The 25,229-nt window shown below is 37.1% G+C and overlaps 1 protein-coding gene across 1 annotated transcript in view; it reads left to right on the plus strand.

Moving 5' to 3' along the window:
• The window catches only part of LOC307171254 (uncharacterized protein), a 40,204-nt gene extending 17,118 nt beyond the window's left edge, over window positions 1-23,086 (plus strand). Inside the window, exons 9-16 of the mRNA XM_079892762.1 lie at window positions 9,238-9,270; window positions 13,111-13,176; window positions 13,298-13,330; window positions 15,410-15,451; window positions 15,536-16,111; window positions 16,355-16,948; window positions 17,097-17,164; window positions 18,262-23,086. Of these exons, the coding sequence (XP_079748888.1) occupies window positions 9,238-9,270; window positions 13,111-13,176; window positions 13,298-13,330; window positions 15,410-15,451; window positions 15,536-16,111; window positions 16,355-16,948; window positions 17,097-17,164; window positions 18,262-22,941 (6,092 nt within the window). The 3' untranslated portion in view covers window positions 22,942-23,086. The remainder of the gene's footprint in view (window positions 1-9,237; window positions 9,271-13,110; window positions 13,177-13,297; window positions 13,331-15,409; window positions 15,452-15,535; window positions 16,112-16,354; window positions 16,949-17,096; window positions 17,165-18,261) is intronic.
• The last annotated feature ends 2,143 nt before the right edge of the window (window positions 23,087-25,229 follow it).

The following is a 25,229-nucleotide window of genomic DNA, read 5'->3' on the forward strand; positions in this document are numbered from 1 at the left end:
TGTTCATTGTGTGCAACACTATACTGTTAAAATAACACTGAAGCAGTCTTGACGTTAATGAGATAATTAAGTGATGATTGAGCATTAGTAATGAACACCTGCTGTTAAGCATAATCACTGAAGGAAAGAAAAACATAAGGAACAGGAAAAAAAAAAGAAAAAGAAGCAGAAACACAAGAACCACAATGGACTTCCAGCCATAGCCTTAGATGAAATCAACTGAAGAAAAAAGAAGACATTAAATCTCTGAAGATCTCAGCAGAGGAGGATTAAACAACTCCACAAACAGCATTACCAGCTTCACTTATTACTAACCAGACTGACTTTATATCTGTAATTTACAGTTTAATTGAAAATAATAGTTTCACCGTCATGGTGATCAGAGTTTGTTTTAGTTGGGTTCTTGACCCTTGACTTTAAACTTTAGTTTTTCTCTGGTTGTTTTTCTCTGATTCACTGATCTTATTTGGAGTCTAATGCTCTGATTATACAGGTAATGTGTTATTAATTTGGTATTATTCATAATAGTAGCCATGTGATTCTACAGTATGAGATCCACCAGTGTTGTGTAATCAAATAATATGAGGGATTTTAAAAACATTTAGTGCAAAAAAAAAAAAAAAAGTACAGTATTACTTAAGACACACACACAGACATCAAGAATCAGTGTATGAATCTCAACAATCATGATAATCAAAAACATATTCAGATAAACAGATCAACTCTGAACATAAAACAAGTTGCTAAAGTCACAACAAAACAGCAAAAGCAAATAATAAGAAGCATGAAGCTTTTTACTGATTGTCACCATTGTTGAGATTCATACACTGATGTCTGTTTGTGTCTAAGGCTCCGTTTACACCTGGTATTAACCCCCTGAGGTCGGCAATCACGCCGGCGTGATCTACTCGTTTTTTTTTTTTATCAGTGCAAAATACTCTGTTGATTTTGATTTTACATACTTGTGTTGTACATCATTCAAAGCTGTTAAATGTCGTCTTTTATTTGTGTACACTCATAATAAAAACAAAATGTTGTGTTTTCCGTAAAACAAAGAAAATAAACATGATGCGCGTTCTGCCGTCTCTCTCAATGTGAAACTCATTCTGAAACGCGACAGAAAATGACCTGTAACTCAGCGAATGTTTGTCACACAGACTTGAAAAGCATGTCTATACAACGCTTGGAATCTCTATTTTTAAAGTATGTAAATAATATAAAAAACAAATATTCTATTTTTAAGTAATCCATACGAAAGCAGCGGCATGTACAGTTTCTCAAACGCGTCCTAATTAAATTTAATTTGAACACGCCTACGAGCGCACGAGCGATTGACATGCAAATGATCCATGCGGAGAAACGCAGACCTGTAAACGCCCTCATCACCTCAAAACAAAGAAGCAGAGACTTCGTAACTTACTCCTTACTGTGTTTGAAAGACGCGCCAGAGCTTACATTGGATTTAGGCTACCTCAGAAGAAGAAGAACGCGATTTGAAGACAAGAAAGATTTAAGGTAAGAAATTTTTACATATTAGTTTGTTATTGTTGCATAAATGTCACATTGCAGTTGAACTGTTGCTAGATATATGGGGAATATTATAATATTTAGATCCGTGTTTACTGTTAAGCCTACTGTGTTTGTGGATATCTGGTCAAACGTAGATATGTATGGTAACCATAATGTTTTATATTTGAGCGCGATCGCGTTTGAATGTATCAGATTTTGCAGCGCGATCGCGTTTGAATGTATCATTTGAACATTTGAAAAGCAAAACGCACCAAACGGCTTCATGTTTTTACTATTATCTCATTTCATATCATCATAACGAATGGAAACATTTGAAGTAACATGATAATCAATATATTTTTCTCTAGCTTGGTTGTTACTGAAATATTTTGGAAGATTTATACTGCTATCTATTGTTATTATTATTTTACCCAGCACTGCGCATAGCTTATGCCTACAAGGCACAACAAACCTTGTGTTCATTATATTATATATTGTTGGAAACATTTGTGTGTGTGTGTGTGTGTGTATTTTGTGAACTTTAAAAAGCAATTTTAACCAGAAAAATCTAATATTTATTTCCAAAATCGTGCAGGCCTTTCTCTTGATATCAGTATGTTCACTTTTTTTTCAGGGCCCAGATGCCACTGAGTCCTGCCGACTTCAACATTCACATGAGTCTCTGGAACATGAACATGGTAAAGTGAAAATCAAACACCTTGGAAATTAAAGGTATGTACAATGTTTTTAGGAATGGCACAAAGGTCTGTCTTTGAAGTGTTTTTTTGGCATTTGTTGTGTATCTTTGGGTTATGTTGTGTTGTAAATAAATCCAAACAATTTAAAAGCCATTCTTTTTTAAATCTCCTCATTTACAGTATTGTGCAAGGTTGCTCAGAATGACAGGGCTATTAGGAGCTATATTAGGATAGCTCCTAATAGGGCCGTTGGGGAGGTTCTTTGTCTTTCTCAGGTGAGAAAAGCTTACATATTAATGAGCTGCCGCATAAGGCTTTCTAACACAAAACACGTCGTAAAATTTTTAAATCAATATATTGTCTTGTCTGAATGAGCAGTCAGGGTGATTTTCACATTGTTTTGGAGCAAATATTCTAGGCTACGTGATACAATTTTCAAAAGTCTTGTGAAGAAATAATCAGTATGGGTTTCATGGCCTTATTTCAGTGAGAATTTTTTTTTTGTATTTTCACAAACCACGCATAAATGTCATTATCTCAAAACTACAAACTTTTACATACATGCTGTTGATATATTGTTGTAGCAGAGTTTGTGCTGAATACAGTTTAATTAGACTTTAGCCATGAAAATGTCACAAGTAACAGAAATAACCAGAAATGTCAGAGCATGTCAGAACACCTCCAGGGCCCAGAAAACAGCTCAGACCTCAGAGGGTTAAGGTGTGTTTTGGCCGATCAGATAACAAGTGGATGACTAAATACGGGTGTAAACGGGGTCTAAAATGTTTTGAGATTGTCGACTTTCAACCACTTCCAGAGGTAGTCGAAAACGCATTCAAACAGCCACAAAACACCACCTGCTCTCCGCCTACTGACCTAATGCGTAAACATTATGGGAAGCATACTAGCAAAATAGAATTTAAATTTTGTTGGCTGGAGACTCAAGTTTGGTTTAATGGAACCAAGCACAATATTTCCTAACCAATCCTGATTTCTAACACACACTCATAGCATCCGGTGTGGTCTTGGGACTGTCATAGCAGAAACAAAAGCTGACATTAAATGGAAGCTCTGCGTGGGTTCGATTTATGGCAAAAGAGTAACACTTGAACTTGACGCACAACATAATGACGAACACGGTTGCCCAGCCCTTTTTGTTTTAACTGCGAGAGGCGTCAATTGCCATCATTAAGTTGTGCGTCAAGTTCAAGTGTTACTCTTTTGCTGTAAATCGATGCGTACGCCATCTGCGGGAGGCTAGTTATTTTAGTCGCAAAAGTTTTAAATATGGATATTTTTCTTACACGAACGTGTCGCTTCACTTCAGAAGACCTTTATTAACCCACGCAGAGCCATGTCGAGCACTTTAATCATGAATAGATGTGCTTTAATGGACTTCAAAACAGAAACAGGTATTCACTACCACTATCAAGCTTGGAAGAGCCAGGACATTTTTTACTATAACTCTGATTGTATTCGTCTGAAAAAAGAATGTCATATACACCTAGGATAGCTTCAGGGTGGGGAAATCATGAGCTAATTTTCATTTCTGGGTGAATTATCCCTTTAATACCAGGTTTAAACAAGCCCTAAGTAATGCTGCAGATGAAAACTTCTGCACTAAATGTTTCTTTATTTATTTTTTTCTAGTCATATAGCTTTTGCCTGTTTTTGTGTTTCTTGTTGTCTTGTCCTGTTGAGTCTTGTCGTGTATGTGTATGTCCCTTCAAGTCAAGTAACCTTTATTTACATAGTGCTTTTAACAATACAGATCGTTTCAAAGCAGCTTCACAGTGATAACGTCAAAATAATGCAACAAAGTTTGTTTTGGCTGTACAGCAGCTCTAGAAGACATTAGTGTCATTGTCCAGCTTAAGTTCAGTGTTGATTCATTTCTGTTGTAAAAAGTTATTCATTTAGTTAATTTATCAGAACATTCAAAATTATTAATCCAGTTCCATCTGGTTGAAGATCGGATTTATCATGTCAGTAAAGAGACAGTTTTGTTGAGAATCTGTGCCACTGTCTGTTGTGTCGAAGAGGCCTTCAAAAGGGGAGAGTCTAGTTGACACAATCTCTGCTGACACTTCAGGGATGCATTGTGGTCGTGTCCTCCATCTAATCTAGCTACAGCCTAAATCCCCTAAATCCGGCTGACTATGGTAACCAATCTCGTTGGTTCCTGCCCTACTTCTTGTGTCCTCCCTGCTCGTTGACTCTTCCTGAGATGGCAGCCAGTCTGGTTTTTCTACAGTTACATCTCCCTGTGCCAAGCCTCTGGTTCCTTGAGCCACTGCCTTGACTCCATTGTTGCCTTGGCATCTGGAGCTAACTCATCCTCGACCAGCCTGTTCTCCTGTTGTGTGGCCTGCCCTTTTGTTTGGACTGTGTTCCCACCTCTCCAATCGTGTGCTGTGTCTTCTGTTGGTAATAACTATCATTCTGAGTCTGGGTGCTCCCTCTCAGAATCTTGACAGTTGAAGGCGCGGTACACTTGCCTGTGTGTACATGATCAGGATTTTACCACCTCCACCTCATTTTGAGCCAGGAAAATTATGTGTACACACACAGAGAAACTTCTCCCTTGTTCATAAAGAGATTAAACAGCACTTCAACACAGAGGTATCATCTTTCTTTTTATATATATATATTTATTATTATTATTATTATTATTATTATTATTATTATTATTATTCGTTTTATGGAAATATATAGCAGTGTAAGAATTATAAATGCACTTACTATCTTTAATGGTAGTTCCACCTTGGTTTTTTACTTATAAAAGAAATATGTCTGTCTGTTTAGTGTTGTGAACCATAAACATTTTGTAACATATATACTTAATATAAAAAATGTAAGAGATATTAATAAAATGTGTTGCAATTATCACATTTTACACCAAGAAAGTTGTTTCTGGGTGTAGCCACCTTACACCCAATGATAAACTTTACACTGTAAAAATGTGCAGATTGATGCTGTTAAAGTATTTTGCATGGCGCTCTCTCCTTGATTTGCTGTTTTAGATAACGTTGAGAGTTCAATAGTGATAGTGAAACACCTGTTTATTTACTTTGTTAATCAGTAAAGTTGAAACTTTGTGGTTTTATTCATGTGTTCATCAATGTGCAAACTGCAACACAAAAGGAAATTATATTAAATTAAAAGTTGTATTATTATTCAGCTTGCATTATTATATTGTATATATACTTTCACTAAAATTAATTACTGAAGTTTGTATGAACAAAACTAAAACACCTGGGGTCTTTTCTCTGTACGTAGATTACTCTGTTATCTGGATTTTACTGTTGACGATTTGACATGATCCAGGATTGTTAGATTCTTCGAAGCTCATCCTGGAGTTGCTGTCATAGCAACAGGTCCATAAGTTCAAACCTTCTCAGGCGCAGCTTATTTCATGTAAACAGGAGTAAATTGTTTTGTTTTTTTAAATGAGGTGATACTTAAGGTCTGTCCCAGCCATAGCTAATTTCTTACAAGACCACCCTATTTAACCAGGGACAGTAATAATTTAAGATAATAATTGTAAAAATAATTAGAAAAATAAAATAATATTGTGTATTATATCTTAATATAGACAGTTTAACTCATTGAGAGATTTATTTGTGAGGGAATAATTAGCTAATATTTTATTTGTCTTTAGTTAGTCTAAGCATTGTATTCATTTGAACAGCTATTATGGGAGTGGCTTGATGCAGTGCAAGAGATGCAGATAGATAACTTGGTAAAATAAAATGCTGTCTGTGCTGATGTTCGGTTTCACTTTTTTTTTGGATGGTCTCTTTAACACATTCTGTTGACTATAAGGAACATGTCCACTAACTATCATTAGAGTATTAATAGGGTTAGGGTTAAAATGACATGTAGTTGCAAAGTTACTTAAAGCCAACAGAATGTTCAAAAGGGACCATCAAAATTAAATCTAACCAAATTTTATTGACCCTTAAGTAACTTTAATGGTGTCACGTAACAAATCTGCTTCAAAGGTAAAATAAACAAATTGCTAAATACAACATTGAAATAAAAATGTAAAGCCTGTACAAATGCTAGAAATCGTGAAACAATGGAAATAATTGGGAATCCTGTAACAGTGCATATCATTATGTTGTTTTGGTCGCTTGGCTGTTTCCTTATGTGGGTCTAGAAATTCAGTTTTTCGTCAGGTGTGTGATGTTCTTTTTTAATATGATGTCATTACGTTGCTGTCTTGCTGCCAGCCAATCACTGCATTGCTGATCATGGTTTCAAGTATCAATATAACTGCACTTTCCAAGGAACACAAGAACGCACAATAAATCACAGACAACTACATCCGGATATTTTAATTAAATCAAAATTAGCCAGAGATCAGTTATCGATTAGAAGATCTGGCATCTGGCATACATCTCAGATATATTAAGCTAGTTATGAAGAAGGGACCCCTGGAGGCCACATAAAGACAATCTCAGACATTACCTTGCTTGCAAAATCCTATTGTAATTAATTCAGTACTATTGTCAACTTTAAAGGACAATTCCGGTATTTAACACTTTGAGTCTATTTTGTAGTTTGTTTTGGATGAACAAGAGTGGTGGACAAAGAAATTTTGACAATGGTTCCTGTCTCGACTTTTTGACTATTTTAGAATCGCCTTTGACCGCTTCAGAGTGGCTGTCTACGGCCATGCACAAACATGCCCTTAAAACAACCCTTAACGTTCGTTTTCAAAACTGTGCAACTCACCGAGTGGTTAGTGGTGTTCGTTGATGATTAAAAACAAGTAGCGTAGCGAAATACAGTTTCTGTCGTGTTTTATTTGGCATTTTGTAAAATCCTATTGATTTCCGTTGGAGGACTCATTGCTCGTTGATATTACTGCGCTACCGGAAACGGAAAGGGGGCTGTTTACATTTGGTTGTAGTCTTTTAGGTCTTTTCGCTCGGTTCTCTGTCTCTCAGAAGGCTAGCGTGAGCAGAGCAACGGAAGTTACGGAAGAGCGGAAGTTTATACGCGGTTGTGAGGTATCTGAAAAAATAGTTCCACTATAGAAAAATAAACGGATTGCAATCATACATTGCGCCGATATATTTGTTTTTAATCATCAACGAACACCACTAACCACTCAGTGAGTTGCACAGTTTTGAAAACGAACGTTAAGGGTTGTTTTAAGGGCATGTTTGTGCATGGCCATTGACTCCCATTCTAATGCGGTCATGGGCAATTCTAAAATAGTCAAAAAGTCGCGACAGGAACCATTGTCAAAATTTCTTTGTCCACCACTCTTGTTCATCCAAAACAAACTACAAAATAGACTTAAAGTGTTAAATACCGGAATTGTCCTTTAACGGGCTTCTCTTTTTGCTCGTGATGTAAGATTTTTTTTTTTTTTTTTTAAGTCTCTTAAGCTCACTAAGGCTGCACTAATAAAAAATTCTAAAAATGACTGAATTTAACACACAAAAAAAAATATATATATATAATAAATTCTCATTTATTTACAAAATAATCATTTATTTTTGCCAGCAGCCATATCACCCTGTAGCCCATTGTTGCCCACTGAAGCTAAGCAGGGCTGAGCCTGGTCAGTACCTGGATGGGAGACCTCCTGGGAAAACCAGGTTGCTGTTGGAAGAGGTGTTAGTGAGGCCTGTGTGGGTCCCAACACCCCAGTATAGTGACAGGGGCACTATACTGTCAAAGAGCACCGTCCTTCGGATGAGACGTTAAACAGAGGTCCTGACTCTCTGTGGTCATTAAAAATCCCAGGATGTCCTTTGAAAGAGTAGGGGTGTAACCCCAGCATCCTGGCCAAATTTGCCCAGTGGTCTCTGTCCATCATGGCTTCCTAATCATCCCTAATATGGCTTCATCACTCTGTCTCTCCTCCACCAATAAGCTGGTGTGTGGTGGCCATTCTAGCACAATATGGCTGCCATTGCATCATCCAGGTTGGGTTTGAACAGATGGTTTACTGCTATGTAAAGCGCTTTGAGTGCCGAGAAAAGTGCTATATAAATGTAATGAATTATTATTATTATTATTATTATTATTATTATTATAACTAGAAGCATAGTTTTAATTTCAATTTAATTTAAGCTGCATAATTAATTCATGCCACAATGCATGCTGGGAGTTCTATACTATGATGACAACCTCAAAATGATTTATGCACTATATGTTTTTCAAAATAACTGATTACTAAAACATTGCTGAATCTCATATTGTAGAACCATAGATATACTATAATCAACAAATCTAAAAGATCAATAAAATGAAAGATTAGACACTTGATGAGATCAGTGAATCAGACAAGTCCATGATGATTATTGTATCATCACAATATAGCCAAATCCACCTGATTAACTTTATCTTGGCTATTTCTTGCCACCACAAATGAACAGTTAGAGCAGCCAGAGAAAAACTATTGTTAAAAAGTCAAGTGTCAAGAGCCCAACTAAAGCAAACACTGATCACCTTGATGGTGACTTCAAATGAAACTATTGTTTTCAATAAAACATCAATATCTAAACTTCTGTTAATTTAGAATGTATAGAATTTAGAATTTTTAATGTATGAAATATATAATGTCAAACTGGTTTGTAAACTGGTTTCATGCTCAGTGTGAAAGGGACTTAAGGCTGTGGCTGGATGTCAGTTGTAGTTAGAAAAAATTGTCTGACATGTCTACAGTTGCTTCACATGCCCCACCTTTAAACCAGTTTTACATGTCACTTGTCTTCTTTACTACTTTGCTGCATTTTCCAGCCAACAACCCAAAATTCGCTTAGGGCAGAATGTAGGCGCTCAGCGCATAAAACAACAAAGTGACACTAATACACAAGTATTATGAAACAACTATTTCTGTGCTTCTCGTCTTCTCACTTCTCATGTTTTGTATTTTTTAGAACCAACTGATTTTTCAAAGCTGAAATGAATGTAAATGTATTAAATTGTCCACAGGACAAACAGCCCCCATGGAAGCTCAGATGGCGGTGTGAACTACAGCACTAAATAAAGACATTGACGACATCAGTGGACTTCAGAATGGCCGACAGGGAAGGCAGATGTGAGTGCACAGTCTGCATGAAACATTCACCTTGGTCTTCTTAAATGTGATCTTGGCTACATTCAGCAACAGAATATGATTGTCAGTCTGGGTTTTAAGTGCTAAATACAGCCACGTTTACACAGTTTGGTTATTAATGAGAATGACAACTGCATTTAATAACCAAACTGATTTGGGGTATTGGACCGGGGGGAATGGTATACAAGCGTTTCAGGGGTTACATAATATTTTTAGTGAAATTTTTACGTAAAAAAATATAATAAATCTTTCGTAGTTCACCATTGAGAAAATTGTCCCTTGCTGGTCATCATTTATTCTTCTTTCTTAAACTTATGAATAAATTATAGCTATTTTTGGTATATTTTATCATAATTTCCCTGCTAAATTGAAAATTATATAACCTTTGCTTCTTTGATAGCAGTATACACAATTCAAAAGGATACAACTCCATTAAAAGTGATGCAGAATATTAAGTTAATTAGATCTCTTTGTGGTTTATTGTTTTAAAGGGCAACTATTATGCCCCTTTTCCCAAGATGTAAAATAAGTCTCTGATGTCCCCAGAGTGTGTATGTGAAGTTTTATCTCAAAGTGCCCAACAGATCATTTTGTACAACATGTTTAAATTGTCCCTTTTTGGGGATGAGAAAAAAAAAACGCTGTTTTAATGTATCCCTTTAAATGCAAATGAGCTGCTGCTGCCGGCACAGAGGCGGAGCCACACGAGCTTGCGCTCAGTTTTAGGACAATCTCATCTCACGGAATGATAATATCAAAACACAAACTCTCAGTAGCGGTGTTTATTTCGACCCGGAGTCAGAAAATAATGCCTACAGAGTCAGAGAATATATACTATATGGAGATAGAACAGGTATAGTTTTGTCTAATTACGGTTATAACTTATTTGTCATCTGCTTTTATCCACTATTAATACAAGCCTGCTGTAGCGGACTGCGTCCGAATGATGGCCAAAAATATACTGATGAGTTTAATTAAGTTTATTGTACATCACACAAAAGATGAAGCATTAGTTTTACTCCAGAAAATCAGTGTAAGAGAGGAATAAACACAGTATAAGAAGTGTGCATTAAAGTGTATTCCATAAACTCTCTCTCTCTCCCTTTCATTATCATCAACATACACAGTGAATTACACAAAACACTTGTTACAACTAACAGTAAACAAATATATACACACCTTGTCAGGGGGTGCTTAATAAACTGGTAAACTTTATATCTGTAAAATAACTCCTATGAACTCCTATAAAGTGTGCGCTCTCCCTTTCATTACTGCCATGACCAGTAATGTTAGGCCTTTTGCTTCGGAGACTATAAGCTGGATCAAGAACTGTTGGTACAGATCTATCCTCGAGTAACAACGAGAGTAAATGACGACTGCTATGTTCATTCTTATATCCAACAACAAAACACCTCAATCGCTAAGAAGACATTCTTGTCTACAGCTGCTCCAGCGTAGAAACGATGGCGGACTGTGCTAGTACGGCAGTGTCAGTCAACTGTTGTGGGCGGGGCATGGGCAAAAGTATATCACATTGCCCAGAATCTGAAAACGGCTTGTTCTGAGACTGCTTATGATTTATGGGGATTTTAAAAAAAAGCACTGGGTGGATTTTTATCACTGCCAACCATAGACTGTAAAAAAATATGGACGTAGTGTCCGTGACGTCACCCGTAGGTTTCTGAAGAGCATTTTTGAAGCCTAAAGTGGGCGGAGTGGAGAACGGAATAACATAATCCCGGATAACAGAAAATGGGCAAACAGGCGGGGCGTGAGTGGAGCTGAGGAGCCTGGCCATAGATATGAGCCTGGCTATCTGAAATCACCTAGCTCGACGTGATCGAGTTAGCTGATGATGTAAAGCCAATTAAAAGTTCCTGTTTTTGCCCTTCAAAATATTATAATAGTTAAAATACATGGCTACAAGTGAGACTGTGTATTACTTCGAGAGTGTTTGTGTGTGACAGTGATTTGTGCATACATGTCCGTCACTCTTTCATGGTCCGTCAGCGCGGCATCGCTCAAGTTCGTAGAGAGCTTATTCAGTCCATTTTAAATTCTGATTTTGGCCGCCTCTCAAATGGGTTAAACCGTTAAACCATAGATATATTGCCTTTGAAGTTCAAGTAAATGCGCTAGAAAATCCGCACTCATTCAAGGATGTGCATTTATTGCACGGACGGAGAAAGCGCCGACGCCTGCATGATTTCATCTGACGGTACATATAATCCATCTGTTCCGTGAGAGCAGAACGAACAAGCCTTTATTGACGTTTTAAATTTGAAAACCCCAAAAAGCAACGAAATTGTCAGACATCCATTAGTGCATGTTCACAGAGGAAAACAACTGAAATACAGCGCTGGTTGTTCTCTCAAACGATACTCGACGACAACGACTGAATCCAAAGACGTGGGCTTTGTACCCAAGTATTAAATTGTATGAAATAATCCCGAAAAAAAGCACAAACACTGCAGAGAAGGCAAGTTCAGCAGCTAACATTTGCTGAGGTGAAGTGACGGCTAGTAACAGCAGACAAATGGCTAGCATTGACATCAGCGGGAATCCACCTGTCACTCAAGTGGCCACACCCTTAAATTTAAATATTAATCAACTAAACGGATGAGTTATAAAAAAATTCACCCCCCTCACAGTTGTTATGAAGGGCAAAATTAGCTGTATAGACCAAAGCCACAGAGAGAACCAGGCTGTAAACATGTTTTTTTCTGCTGTAAAGTTGGTCATTTTAACATGAGGGAGATACAGATTTGACTCACTTCTGCAGCCAGGCCAAGCGGCCAGTTAATGAATTGCAGTTTAACTCACTTCCGTGTTGGTTTCAAGAGAGAGACGGGGAGGTTGCCGCTTGCTGCCAACACACATTTATGTTCAAAAACCATGTAAAAGTGAATTTTGCATAATAGGTGCCCTTTAATAGTAACAATAGTGTCAATGTTGGTGCAAATAGTGTGCAAAGATTTTTTTGGGTCACTTTTAGACAGAAAATGTACAGAAAACGCCACACATGCAACAAGACAATATAAATATAATTTCACTCACCTAGCAAAAAGCACTTGAAGCAAAAATTCATCTTTCTGTCCTTTAAATGTCCGAGTTAAAAGAGCACGTTCGGCCGTTTAGTAAAGCTGATTTCTGTAGTCTATATCTTAGCTTAGCCTATAGGCGTGGGGGTCTTGGTTAATTTTTAATTTGTAGTGGCTGTTCAAATGGTAGTTTGATAAATTTGTTTGCAATCAAATATTCAGTATCTCTACTCTCCATATAGTGGGTACATCAGTGGTAGCAGTTCAAACTAATAGCACGTAATTTTCGTCTCTTCGATGATTGGTTGATATACCAAGGGAGTCTAGCCTCCTCTGCCATGTTTTTTTTTTTTTGAACACTCCTAATCGCTGAAAGCGAAATACTCGATTGTGATTGGCAATTTATTTTTTACCAACGGAGACACAAGTCTCCGGTTATGGATTTGCCTCCATCTCTATCCCCTCAGACTCGCGTTTCACAGATTCGGCACATTCGGGTAGAGCGCGGTGGTTACACTTACAGAGGTGAAATTATAAACAATACATACACATTCTGAGACATGAAATTAATAACTGTGAATTGTATTAACATTAAATGTCCTTTTACCATTTTTACAAAATTTTGGGTAAGCTGTGCCTGCCCTGACGAGCCGCCACTGGTTTTAACAACCAAGGAGACTAACTAGTGAACTAAGGCAAACGGAAACTGAACAGAAACTGAAATGGGGCCACAATCAGTAAACAAGATATTACATTTGTTGTAATGCTTTTGTCTCTGCAGCGGGTGTTCGGAAGACTGGGGAAAGATGCCTCAATAGGAGCAAGAGCAGGGATGGATACCATAAAAGTATTTAAATGAAAAAATAACAATTAGTAGATTTTAATTGCTTGCACTGCTTTTTTTTTTTTTTTTCAATACGTGTTCATGTGTGTTCATGTGTGTTTTGTGATTGTTTTATGTTTTGCAGTTGGCAGTAGTTCAGATTTGAATCTCCCTGACAGTAAGTCAATTAAACAATTCAACAGCAACTGAAAAGTATGATATAGTTTTAAAGTTTTGAACTGTGACTGTTCATCATTTATTTCATATATAACAAATATGTTGTAAATAAGAACATTTGATATTCACCAGAGCGCAAACACAAATAGGCACAAAAAAACATTGTCGTGCAGCCTGTAGTACTACTGCGGACCCCTGGTTGAAGACCCTTGTTTTACATTGATCTACAAAATTGATTTTTTCAAATACAATTAAAAAATGTATTTTTGCATAAAAAAAATGCAACTACTTTTTTGGAGTGCAGATATAATATATAATCATAACAAATAATAAAAATGAACAGCATTTTACAGTATGTTTACAATTGACATTCAATACCCTATACTTTTCATTAGCCACATTTCCACTTTCGGGTCAGTGCAAGCCAGGGCTTTAGACGGGCCGTTCCAGGCTAAAAACCCCGGGCCTGTAGCACTGAGCCCAAAATCCACGTTTCCACTGTCAGGCCAGAAGCTCTGCAGCGCTACACTAAAACACGCCCGTAACATGCCTCTCTGGAACAACGTCACACAAACCCATCATTTCACCAACAAATGGAAGTTTTATCAGAAAACTAATCAGAAAGAAATCACTGGAAACAGCGTGATCGCAAAACAAACATGATAAAAGGGATCGTTTGCTGACAATTTTGTTGTTTACTTGAATATTTAAAACCCAAGAATCTATGGTTTACCACAGGTTTACAAGAAAAAGAGATACAGTGATCATAATGAATTAATTTGTGTCAAAATTGCAGATTAGTCACACAGAAATAAAGTGGTGCCGTTAGGTCTAAGCTATTTCACAGGTCTTACTTTTCACAAAAGTAAGAGGATACACTTACTTATTCAGTCGCGTCTGTTTCTGCTTATTTGGTAGTTACAGGACATATTTATATCACATTTAGAAAGAATGATAATTTCTACAAATATGCCACCAAAAATACGACCTGAGGAGCTTTAGCACTCTCTCCCAGTAGGCTACAGTTATATTTTCAGTCAGAAAAATAGAGGAAGCTCCCGAAAAAAAAAAGTTGCTTTATTTTATGATAGTCCGGTATAAAGAGAAGAGACGTAGGCTACTGACAGATAAAATAAAAACATGATTGTGATAGCCTTTATGATTTGTCTGATTTCTTCAAGCGTTCATATTTACCATGTTTACTATGCTAATGGTAAGTGCGAATAGTCTTTTGCATCGCGTATAAATATTTATACCTTATACGGTGATCAGAATCCACATCGGATCACAAACAGAAGGCATTCAAACATGAAAGTGAGTTTTGAGGTAAATTATTTTAAAAGTCTTTAATGCTGACAGAATCATCCGACGCTGCCGTCTCCAGACTCAGATAAACTCCGCCTTTGTTCAGAACCACTCCTCTAGCCCGAGCTGGCCCGCTTTAGACCAAGGTATTCGTAGCGCCAAAAAACCCTGGCTGTTGGCCACGAGGAACCCCCGGCGAGGCCTGATCAAGCCCCGGAAGTGACAGTGGACTAGCACGCCCGCTTTTGGCCCGACAGTGGAAACGCGGATAATGAGGCCTAAGACAGTGATTTTCAACCTGGGGCAGCCGCCGACTAGGGAGCCTCGGCAAACTAATGAGTCTTAAAATTATTTACAGTAGATTTACACAATGTGCTGTACAAGTCAAGGACTTACTATCTATGAATGCATGTGATGTGAATGGCACAGTGAGTTCAAAGTTCAGAAATCTCTGAATAATAATTAAATGTAAAATATTCTCATCCCAATCCCAAACAGTCCAGAAAAAAAAAGTGTCATTTCACTCACGTGTGTGCAAATTATTATTATTATTTTTTAATTATCACCAATTGCATGTGTGATTGCGATGGTTTTTCAGGCTCTTTTAAATTGATAAACACATTAATGAAATTTAATTACAAGTACTTGATTTTGTAAATTGACTACATAATTCATTTAGCATTACTAAATTCTGCACTTTTATATACAGCACAGTATACCGAATTACAGTCTGTTGAAATCTTAATTGTAATGTTTTTCTTTTTTTGCTCTGTAGCTGTCGTTCAGACTTTTCACACAAGACCTCGGAGTCCCATGAGTAAGTATTTAAATAAAACTCTGAACTGTTTGTAGATTTAATTTGCTTGTACTGGTTCTTCATAACACCGTGTGTGTGTTTCAGAGAGTGATCTGAGGATTGTTCTACTGGGGAAGAACTTGGCAGAAAATAGCCGCGTGGGAAAACTCATATTAGGGAATGAAAAGTTTGACAGTAAAGCTCCTTCAGATCAAGTGCAGACAGAAAGAAAAATGCACAAGACAGTCATCAACGCTCCTCACCTTCTCCAGCCACATCTCTCAGACAATCAGATCATAGAGACAGTAAGAAAGTGTCTGTATCTGTCTGATCCAGGACCTCACGTGATCGTTCTGGTCCTTCAACATGATCAGTGTTCAACAAAAGATCTAGAGCATGTAGAGAAGGTGCTCAAGTCTTTCTCTAACAAGGTTTATGAATACACCATGGTGCTCACGACACAAGAGTCAGACAGTGTTGAGCCGGCCGAAGTCAATGGCGTTATAAAGGAAATTATTAAAAAATGTTTTAACAGACATTACAAACTTACAAAAAACAGCCCTTCTGCTGACCTCAAAGAGAATTTAGAGAAATTTGCACAAATGAACAGTGGACACTATCTGATTTGTGATGAATTTGAAGGTTCAGAGAATTCCACAGAGCAACAAGACAGAGAAAGAGGTGAGTCTGGAAATATTTTATATAATTGAGATCTACTGATTTCTAATAAATAGAAGTAAATGACAAAAGTAGATTAAAAAGCATCACACACTTCACACAGCCTGTCCAATGATCTCCTGCAAACTGAAGGTTATAATGAATGTGCACAAATAAGTAAAATAAATGAATCAGATGGTCATCCTTTATCTTTTTCTGTGGTGCATTTTATTGTAGAGATTAAAGTGCTTTTTTTTTTTACTTCAGGTCATAAGAAGTCACCTTTGACCGTTGCACTATTTGGAAACTCTGCATCAATCCAGTTTCGACATGACAACATTTTACTTGGAGAAGAAGAGTACCGTTTTAAAACTACAGACACATCCAGGATCATTCTTTTACCAAGGGAAATAGCAGAACACTACATCTCTGTGATAAACATGACTGCCAGACATGAGACTGAACTTAACATGGACTGTGTGGATCATCTCATTGATCAACTAGTGAATGAAAATGAAATCCATGCCTTCATTTTTGTTGTGCGACTGGGTCAGTTAACAGATGCTGATAAGAAGAGTCTCGAATGGCTTCAGAGAGTGTTTGGTGACAAAGTTCTTCAGTTTGTGATCATTCTCTTCACCTATGAGACGAAAGAAGAAAAGTCTAAAACTATAAAAGACCCTGTTCTGGAGCAACTGCTGGAGAAATGTGGAGGAAGATTTCACACCTGCAACAAGATGATGAACAACCAATCAGAGATGGGAGACCTGATGAACAAGATTGAGCATCTGTTTAATGAGAATAAACAGCAGCGCTACACTGAAATAAGGCGAAACTTCGAAAAGAGTGAAAAAGAAAGTGGTAAGAAATCAGTTTGTTTTCTGTATATACGCACACATTATCACTTGAATATAATATGGTAGTACCAAAGTGAGTTGTGAGGAAGCAGAGGAATTACCACTTCAGAGAACCAAATATTTCAGTGTTCCCCTTTCGTTTGTTTAAATAGATAGAATCACAATCATGAAAGAGAACACACAGCGAATCACCACAAGCATGGAGAAAGATACACACAAGGTATGTGCTGGCTGAAATATAACTACAGGATATGTGCACAAAGTCAAAATGAAACATTTTTAACATTTATGTAGGATACAAGCTGTAGTAATGGTGAGATTAGAAAATGTTCTTTTGTCACATTTTATCTTCTGTTTTAGAACAAACATTTGGGATGCAAAACTGTAGAATTACTAATAATGTTCTGAAAGTAAGGTATGGAAAGTGACCCAATTAGGCCCACAGATATCCAAGTTTTAATTGTTTTCATATACTGTAGATACTTCAAATACAGTAATAAATAGATTTAGATTTAGCTCTCAATTAAACACTTATGTTAATGTTTATCATAACTCGACAAAATTAAAGGTGACATTGTGTCATACATTTTATAAAATTAAGTTATTTAAACAATAAATCCACAAGTTGTGATGTTGCTGATTTAAAATGAGTCACTGTTGTAAAGTGGACATACAGGTGATGTACACATAAGTTTCCGGGAACACCTAATTCACATCCCACGCCGGCATTGTAAATTTAAGACTGAAAATAATAATCCAGAACAGGATTAAGCATTTAAAGTGAAGTGATGACCAAATTGAACTGCAGTGTTTACATGACCATAGGATGCATTAGCTGCAAATATTAAAGTGAAGCAAACTTGTTGAGCATGTGCTTATTATACAGGATTTTCAGTGTCTCAGAGCAGTTCAATTTGTAGTAGGGCTTGGCAATATGGCCAAAGATCGTTTAGTAATACTGTTTGTATTTTATATTTTTAAATTTCAATGTTTATTAATATTCAATATTAATATTGATTAAATATAATTTCATACCATTTAATGGAGAAATAAAACATTCCACATGTTGTAGAGATGTGGTGGTGGGCTAATTTTACTTTGAGCCATAGGATATATTTGTTTTCGATAGCCTTCAATTTTGACAAGATGTGGAATAACATAGCACAATATGTTTTTAAAATATATATAAAATGTGGCTTTTTATCTTAATTAAAACTGATTTATTGATTAATTGTCAAGATCATAACTTGCATTCTTGCATAAGTGAACAATGTCCTTCATTACTAAGTGCCAAATAAATGGCTGTTTCTTTCACAGGTAATAGCTTTAGAAGAAGAAACAAGATTGGAACAAGACAACGCAAAAGAAAATGATGGAAAAACAAAGCATCTCTTAGATAGACTTCATCTTAAAGGCAGGCATCATAAACTGAGAACTGCAGATTTTCTTCAATTAACAGCACATTCATTACAATCCACTGAATCTTGTGCTGAAGAGGAGCTAATTCAGACTTTCATGCAAAAACTACTGATGATGAACTACAGAGCAAGATACATTCATGTTGAGAAAAACAATGAACAGCATCACACAAAACAAAGAGACAATGACTCATATGCAGATATGGGTGATATCTTTAAAGCAATGTCTTTTTCTAACAAAGGAATAAGTCAATCTGAGCGTATTCACCCCATGGATGTTCAGATGGCTGTGTTTCATTGTGCTGATGGTTTCCTGAAGCAGCTGATGGTCACTAAACTGTCCCAGTGTCAGTACGCTTTGCCTCTGCTTGTTCCTTATCCAGACACACAACAGATTGAGTTTCCTCTCTGGACATTCAGACAAATCAACAAGAGCTGGAAGATGAGAAACACCAACAATGAGATCATTAGTCAAACCCATCCAGTCTACAAGGCACAAACTCCAATGGTGTTTTTCTTCAGGTTTGGCTCTGTGTCTTCATCCAAGTCTCAGCTGATGAACAGTCTGATCAATGAGAAACACAACACGTTCTTCCACAGGAACTGCCCAGGCAGCAGCAGAACCAGAGTCCTGATGGATGGAGTGGTGGAGATTGCCTGGTTCTGCCCCTCTGGGAAAAACACGGATAAATTCACGGACTGTGTTGCGTTCTGTAATCTACACGGTGATGCAGGAGAACATGAGAAACAGCTGCAGATCCTCACTGAAATGGCCTCAGTCAATGTTGTTCTTCTACCACGACTGCAAAACAATGACAAGAGTGCAACAATAATCCAAAACCTGTACAGGAACAGAAAGCCATTTATTTGTCTTTTTACTGAGGATGATTCTGCTGTAACCGAGCCAATAAAAGGAAAATACAAGATTGGTTTGAAAGACAGAAATCAGTCAGAAGTATCTGAAGAACTCAGAAGAACCATAAATGATTGTCTCTCAGAATCATCTTCCACTTTCAGACTTGAAGATTTGTCCAAACACTCAGACATCAGAGTAGATGAGGAAGATGATGAAGGCTGCAGGAGAGGAAGAGAAGCAGCACAGCAGATGATGAGTTTACTGGAGAAGAAAGATCTGACAGAAATCAAGGAATCATTTCTGCCTCATCAGGGGAAACTGTGGCATCAGTGGAGTCAGAAGAACAAAGAACTACATCGACCTCGAGCATATGAGACAGAAATGGACATCAGTAGAAAGAAAACCGAGATGAAGAATATTCGTCACCAGCAGCATGAATCTGACATGACAACTTTTGTACAGTTGTTTTTTAAACAAATCCAATGTCATGCTGAGAATAAGATGTATTTTCTGAAATGGCTTGAAATCTTCCTAACCTCAAAAAATATTTCTGTTCCTCACAAATATGATAAATCTGAACAACTCAAGTTTGAACAAACTGACCTTGAGAAAATATCTGAGGAACTTCAAGCTGCAACCTTTGGTTTGGAGCACATCATGAGGGAGATCGGTCAGATCTATGAATCATGTTCATCTGTGAAGAAGAACAAGAAAGATCTGCAGTTTGACTTCTCTTCTCTCCCGAGTCTTGCAGCAAAGATGATGATCTCTGGATTTCCACTGGAGCTGATGGATGGAGATGCTGCTCATGTTCCTGTGATCTGGATCTCTGCTGTTCTAGATAAACTCATCCAGAAACTGGGAGACCAGAGAGTCTTTGTGCTGTCAGTTTTAGGGATTCAGAGCTCTGGGAAATCCACCATGCTGAATGCCATGTTTGGACTCCAGTTTGCCGTCAGTGCTGGCAGATGCACCAGAGGAGCTTTCATGCAGCTGGTCAAAGTCTCAGACGAGATGCAAACACAGATGAACTTTGACTATATTCTGGTTGTTGACACTGAGGGTCTTCGTGCTCTAGAACTGACTGGAAGTTCAACAAGACATCATGACAATGAATTGGCCACATTTGTTGTTGGTCTTGGAAATCTGACCTTGATCAACATTTTTGGAGAAAACCCATCTGAGATGCAGGACATTCTTCAGATTGTTGTTCAGGCCTTCCTGAGGATGAAGGTGGTCAAACTGAATCCCAGCTGTGTGTTTGTGCATCAGAATGTCTCAGACGTCACAGCTGGAGAGAAAAATGAGGAGGGAAGGAGACGACTGCTGCAGACACTGGATAAGATGACAAATCTTGCTGCAAAGGATGAAGTCTGTGATGCAGAATGTTTCAGTGATGTCATTAAATTTGATGTTCAGAATGATGTAAAGTATTTTGCTCATCTTTGGGAGGGAAACCCACCCATGGCACCACCAAACCCAAACTACTGTGAGAATATTCAAGAACTAAAGAAAACTATTGTGTCTCATGCCTCAAAGTCACATGGAACGATGCTGATAGACCTAAAAGATCGTGTTAAAGATCTCTGGGAGGCTTTACTGAATGAACGATTTGTCTTCAGCTTCAGAAATTCGCTGGAGATTTCAGCCTATAGGAAACTGGAGACAAGATACAGCAAGTGGTCCTGGAGTCTTCGCAGTGCTATGATGGAAATTGAGAACAAAATACACAACAAAATAGAAAATGAAGCAATTCATGAGGTTGAGGAAACTGATCTTCAAACAGAACTGAAGAAGACGAGTGAAGAAGTGGAGAAATCAATGTCTGAATTCTTTGAGAAAGACACAGATGCAGATATACTGATTCAGTGGAAATCATCATTTGAAATCAAAATCAAAGAGATTCAGGAAAACATTGTGAGAGAAACAAAGAAGAAATTAAACGAGATTCTTCAGCAGCGAGACCTGAAGAAGAAGATTGATGCTCAGAAGACACATCATGAAAACACTCTCTTTGAAAAGAGCAAAGAACTTGCCTTAAAACTCAAAGACAAAACAAATGATGAAGAAACATTAAAGAAAGAATTTGATTTGTTCTGGAAACACAGTGTGAAGAAGATCATCAAAGACACTCATCCAATAAAAGATAATGACATAATGAGAGATGTAAAACACTTCCTCAGTGACATCTATGAAAGTGCACCTGTAGGCCACTGGATGGAGAGCAAGGATATTTTTTCTGTACCAAGTTATACCGAATATGTTCTTTTCAAAAAGGAGTTCAAAGAGTCTGTAATCAACTCATCTAGATACACTCAAACATTGTCTCCAGAAGATGAAATAAGAAATTTCATCACAGATGTTGCTCAGCAGACAGACAAAATGATTCAGTCATTTAACATTTCAAAGATGGGCTACAACATCAGCTGCATTCAACAAATCACAGATTACATCAAGATGAGAGTAACAGAACATCAGAAAAGATCTGTGGAATATGAGTTCAAGAATGAATTCTTCATGGATTTAGTACATTCCATCTGTAACAGAGCAGAGCAGATGATCTCTGACCAACACAGAATGTTCAGAGATGCCAATGATCCAGAAATATATGTTGAGAAAAAGAGAGCAGAGTACTATAGTATTTTCCAGAAATACTGTCATGGAGCAACATCAGCTGCCATTTTTGGAGAGATCATCTGTCAGAAACTTAAAGAGCCCATTGAGCAGAGTGTCTACAAGAAGACTGCCAGAGATCTGACAGATGAAATAATGAAAAACTGTTCATCACTGAATGGAAACAGATCAAAACTGGAGAAACACATCCTGAAGACACTGGCAAAAGAGGAGGATTGTCACAAATACATGAACTATATTTATAATCCCAGAGATCACTTCAAGAGTTTCATCAGAGATGAAGTCAGTCAGTACATCACTGATAAGTTCAATGTCAGTGTTTCACACAAGATGAAGGAGAACATTAAACTCCTGCAGCAGAAGATAATAAAAGCAGCACATGAATCTACTGAACATGTTCAAGTGAACAGAGGAGATGTTGGTTTGTGGTTGAAGAGTTTCACACAGCAGCTCTCAGATGAGCTGATCTTCTCTGAAAAAGACCTCAGTGGAGTGAAACTTAGTGGTGCTGATAATTGCTACCTCCTAGAAGATGTGATAAGAGAAGAACTTCCAGCTATAATGTCTGATATCTACAGTAAATTCAACACTGAGGCATTTCTAGTAAAGCTGGACTATACGTTCAGGCCAGATGAGATTCTGATTGATCACTTCTGTCAGTGCTGTTGGGTTCAGTGTCCGTTCTGTAAAACAGTCTGCACCAACACCATAGAAAACCATCATGGAGATCACAGTGTTGCTTTCCATCGTAGTATTGGACTGAGTGGAATTCATTACGACAATACATGCAACTTGTCTACTCATATCTGCACATCAGCAGTAGGAAACAGCAATCTGTATTTTTATCCTATTGGATCAGAAGAAAAAATCCCCTGGAAAGATTACAGAACAGCAGGAGGAGTTTATGCAGACTGGAGCATCACATCTGATCTATCTGAACTGCCCTACTGGAAGTGGTTTGTCTGCAGATTCCAGAAAGATCTGGAAAAATACTACATGAAAACATTTGAGGGGAGTGGTGTGATACCAGATGAATGGAGAATATACTCAAAACAGGATGCTTTAGAGAGTTTGGATAAATACATTTAATTGAACAAGTATAAGTTTTTTTTGTTTTTTTGTTCTTTGATTTACAGAACAGTTGTATCACTTCAGTGAAGCTGGAATCATCTACACCTCTTTGATACCTTGGGACACTTTAGAGAGAAGAGTTTAATAGCATTATGTTTCAAAAGACTGTATGTATTGGTAAACTGATTAATTCATTAAGACCTATAGTTGTTGGAACAAAATGCTTAAATATGACAAAATAATCGTAAAAGTCTTCACTGGTCCTTTCAAATTTATTTTAAGCACTTCACTGCATCCAGCTGACACTTAAAAAAAATCCTATTCTTTGCTTTCGCCATTTCTTAATTCCCTCCTTGCTCTAGCCTGTACTATCCTAGACAATGTTTGAAAATTTATATTATTAGCACTTCTCATGTTATTGCCTCCCTAAGATGAATCCTTGTTTTACTTATTTACAGTATGTCATTTTGGATAAAAGCATCTGCTTAATGAATACATGTGAAAATGTACATGCAGTTTAGTTTTCATTGTTCAGTTTGATTTATGTATTGTAGTTATAGTTGATTTGATTATATTTTGTTTTTTGTTTTATTTATATTTGGTATGTTAGGGCTGGCAAAGTTAATAGTTTAATTAAGATCATTTACAGGTTTAACTATGTTCAAGTTCAATGAAGGCAAGTCGTGAATTTACAATGTACTGGGTTTATTTTAGTCTCTAGAGTTTCTTTTCATTTCATATTACTAATTACTTTTTACATTACTTTCTAAAGCCTGACACAAACTTATAAAAATACAAATATGATACCCAATAGTACTTTCAATACAGTCCAATAATTTCCTGCAAATGTGCAGCTTTATATCTGTCCATCTAAGTTTCTACTGTTTAATTGTGTGTGAACTGTAGACAAGCATGTGTTTGTGATTATTATGTACAAGAAAAACATACATGACAAAAATAAACAATCTATGTATTACTGTTTACCTTCATGTATGTTGTTTTATGGTGCGTATTTCTAGACACCTATTACCTTATTTTGATTATTCTCAGGTTATGTAAAGTAAGTCAAATCTGTGTCCTAAATCATAAGCATCTGAATTTTCATACTTACAATCCATAGGTGAGAAGACTTCTCTGTAGTCTGATCAGCTTACTTTTTTGGAAATCAAAGACTTTTGGCAGGCAAGCTTCTTAATTTCAATTAAATATAGTTTCATTAGGTTACATATAAAAGTACTAATATATAAAAAAAAAACAAGAAAAAACAACATCAAAAGCAAATCGCTTACAAGCGTTGTCTGTCAGAGACATCAATGGCATGGCATCTAAGACCAGAGAAGCCATTCCAAAGAATCAGCATCTGCCTTCATCTTCTCCTTTCAGCCTTTTATAGACCATCTGAATTCTTGGTCATCATTGTGATTTTTCTTCTGGGAACTCCTTTTGGAGAAACTAATTTAGCTCCTACTTCAGAGTTGTTCTAAACCAGCACTATAGGCCTAGACCTTATGCGCCAGAGAAACATGCGCACAGCCATCTTTAGAATATTGTCTTTGAACTTATGTTTTAGTGGTAGCTCTGTATATTTCTATGGCATCGCTGTGGAAGAGTAATTAGCTGGTGAAGTGGATTTACTTATTGTAGAGTTAACGAAAGTTATCAGGAGCATTGTAATGTTTAACCCTTTAGGCGCCAGAGGTTTTTTCCTAAAACGTTCGATTTTGACATCTTAATTTCAAAAGGCTATATCTTAAAAGTGATAAAAGATAGAGACTTTCTGTAAATTAGAGAAATATTAAGGATGACCCAAAGTTTATGTAGGGATTACATTTTCCCATCTAATTTGCATATTATGACGTCATATGGCGGCGGCCATCTTGGATTATAGAATTTTTATGGTTTTTGTTGATGTTTATTTGGTTTTTTTTTTTTTTTTTTAGCTGACAAAGACGCACACATCACAAGGACATGAACACAAAAAAAAGAACACATATTGTACACTACTAAATGGTCAGGGAAATAGATAGTAAATCAACAGTGTAATAAATGGCAGACAAAAACAATTGTTGCAGGGCTTTTGCTGTAGAGATAATGACTCCCTATTCATCCAGGTGACATTTCTTGTAGTGTTTCATGGTGTGGTCTTGCGATAGACTATGCATAATAGCCCCTCTGCCCCGTGTCACATTGCCTCTTCTCCTGCTACGAGCAGCAGCGCGCGCGGGCGCGGCCAGATCTGCCTCGCGCGCGCGCCGAATGTGCACAGCTCGGACTACTGTCATTGTCATTGCGACTCCCCACCCTGC

This window comes from Squalius cephalus (genome assembly GCF_949319135.1).
Source record: "Squalius cephalus genome assembly, chromosome: 1".
Taxonomy (NCBI): domain Eukaryota; kingdom Metazoa; phylum Chordata; class Actinopteri; order Cypriniformes; family Leuciscidae; genus Squalius; species Squalius cephalus.